General features: G+C 37.4%; 1 protein-coding gene across 1 annotated transcript in view; it reads right to left on the minus strand.

Annotated features, from left to right (window-relative positions):
• Positions 1-2,828, minus strand: part of LOC106871593 (microsomal triglyceride transfer protein large subunit) — a 23,814-nt gene that overhangs the window by 10,959 nt on the left and 10,027 nt on the right. The window contains exons 9-10 of the mRNA XM_014918110.2: positions 2,477-2,642; positions 708-818 (exon numbers count right to left, since the gene is read on the minus strand). Of these exons, the coding sequence (XP_014773596.1) occupies positions 708-818; positions 2,477-2,642 (277 nt within the window). The remainder of the gene's footprint in view (positions 1-707; positions 819-2,476; positions 2,643-2,828) is intronic.

Consider the following 2,828-nt stretch of genomic DNA (forward strand, 5'->3'; position numbering starts at 1 on the left):
ATATATATATATATATATATATATATATATATATAATTGCAGCAGGGAAGGTGTTTATAAACCATTTAAAAGCATACAAAAATGGTTAGATTCACTTCAACATTTAAATTTAATTTGTCAAAATATTTTTGTCTCTTTGAAACCGCGACCTGTTGCCACTTCTATAGACCCAGTACATGACTGGTACCAATCACTCCTGACAGAATGAAAAGCAAAGTCGACTTCACCGAAGGCTGGAAGAAATACCACTAAGCCCTTTATCCAATGCATTAACAATTCTGTCAGCTCACTGCTTTCAGATAATCTTCTGTCTTTTACTGGCCATGCTGGGGCACCACTTTGAAGAATTTTTGGTTGAATGAACTGACTCCATTACCTATACTTATAAAACCTGGTACTGATTCTATTGGTGTCTTTTGCTGAGCTGCTAAGTTATGGGGATGTAAATACACCAACCCTAGTTGTCCAGCAGCAGTGGGGGACAATGTAAACAGAAACACACACACACACACACACATGATGGGCTTCACAAGGCTTTGGCTGGCCCAGGGCTACATTAATATTAACAAAGTACCATGGAATGAGACTGAATCCCAAAACCAAGTGGTTTAAAAGCAACCTTCTCAACCATAATTCATTCCTCCCTGTGCCTATTCACTCACCCACGACATTCACCTGCGACATAAATAACATCTTTATTTACTTACATTTTCCTCACATTGACTCGGTACCAAACAATACGTGAACATCAAAGCGCCAAGGGTTAAACCAACACTTTCTTTTAAATTCTTATTTGCGATATTTTTCTTATATATTTTCTGGAATAGAGTTAAACATTTTGAGTTTAAATATGTTGACAATTTTATGGACAATAATGAAATATATTATTTATTATCAAATAAAGATGAATTAAAAATGAAATACAATTCAATATCATAATCATCATCATTATCTAATATCTGCTTTCCATGCTGGCATGGGTTGAACAGTTTGAGTGGAGCTGGCAAATCGGAGAGCTGCACCAGGCTCCAATTGTCTATTTTGGTTAGATTTGTATGGCAGGATGCTCTTCTTAATGCCAACCACTTTACAGAGTGGACTGGGCACCTTTTATGTGGTGCCAGCAGCGAAAACAATTTTAGAATTATGCTGTTGTTATTGTCATTTTGACCTTAGGTCTTCTCTGGTCAAACATGCATACATGCATGCAGGTATGTGTGTATGTTTGCATGCATACATGCTTGTATGTATGTGTGTATGTGATTGTTCAGTTTTATTTCAAGATTTCTTACCAAAAGAGAAAGAGCTGGTTTCTAACCTAGATCCAAGGCTCTTTCGTTGGAATTTCAACATCAACAACAGGGTATTTTTGTTTGTTTGTATGCGTGCAGATTTGTGTCTTGCTTTATGTTTGTCTTCTCATGCATATCGTTGCATATCTAGATATGCTCATATATATTTAAAGCTTCTGGAAAATTTTACAGATTTTTACAGTTCCAGTGATAGTTTTGGATCTGTAGTCTTCAAATCAGCAACTGCTTTCTGACTTTGAGATTGGTATTTAGGCAGTGTGTTACATATCCCAGGATGTGTGTGTGAGAGAGAGAGAGAGAGAGAGAGAGAGAGAGAGAGAGAGAGAGAGAGAGAGAGAGAGAGTGTGTGTGTGTGTGTGTGTGTGTGTGTGCACGCACGTATGTAAGTGTGTGTGTGCGTGTGTTTATGTATGTATATATGGCATGGCTGTGTGGTAAAGAGGCTTGTTTTGCAATCATAGGGTTTTGAGTTCTCTCCCATTACGTGGCACCTTAACCAAGTCAAATGATGCATTGTAAGTGAATTCGGTAGATGGAAATCATGTGGAAATCCCTCTGTTTGTCTGTTTGTATGTATATACACACACATATATATATACACACATTGATTCAAGGTACTTGATGACCCTGTCAGTGTTGATGCCACATAAAAGGCACTGGTTCTGGTGCCATGTAAAAAGCACCCAGTCCACTCTGTAAAGTGATTGGCATTAGGAAGGGCATCCAGCTGTAGAAACCAAGCTACAACAGACAACGGAACCAGGTGTGGCCCCTGCACATGCCAGCTCTGATCAATCCATCCAACCCATGACAGCATAAAAAAACAGACGTTAAATGATGATGATGAAGACGACTGTGTGCTCCTTCCTTTCTTGCAATCATTTAAATCCTAATTCAAGTGAGATGCTTCAACCATTCACATTTTAAATATCTTACTCAATTCAAACAATTTCCATCTACCAAATTCACTTACAAGGCATTGTTCGGCTTGGGGGGTGGGGCTATATTGGGAAACTCTTGTCCAAAGTGCCATGTAATGGGGCTGAACCCCAAATCATGTGGTTGCAAGCTGAGCTTCTTAACCACGCAGCCATGACGGCACCTATGATCCAGATAACAAAGACAAAAACAAAATAAAAAGAAAATATGATGTTGCTTCTTACCAGGAAATTATTCAGAATGAATTTAGCAGGTTTGGTAGCATAAGCTAAAGTAAAGAGATAACGCTCTGGGTAATCTGTATGGTCCCCTTCAAAATTGAGAAGTTCCATGATAGCCCGGTGAGATCCTTTTGATTGAGCAGCACTAGCAATATCAATTAATTGGGGGCTAAAAACAAAAGAAAACAAAAGAAATTATTTTAAAATAACGAGGAGAAAAGTTAATTAGTCAATATTATTATCAACATTGTTCGAACAGAGCAAAATGAATGTTTAAAGCATTTCACTTTAATTAGGATTTAAATGATAAATCATAAATATGAACTTCATCATCATTCATATATATATACATATA

This window comes from Octopus bimaculoides, chromosome 7, assembly GCF_001194135.2.
Source record: "Octopus bimaculoides isolate UCB-OBI-ISO-001 chromosome 7, ASM119413v2, whole genome shotgun sequence".
NCBI lineage: Eukaryota > Metazoa > Mollusca > Cephalopoda > Octopoda > Octopodidae > Octopus > Octopus bimaculoides.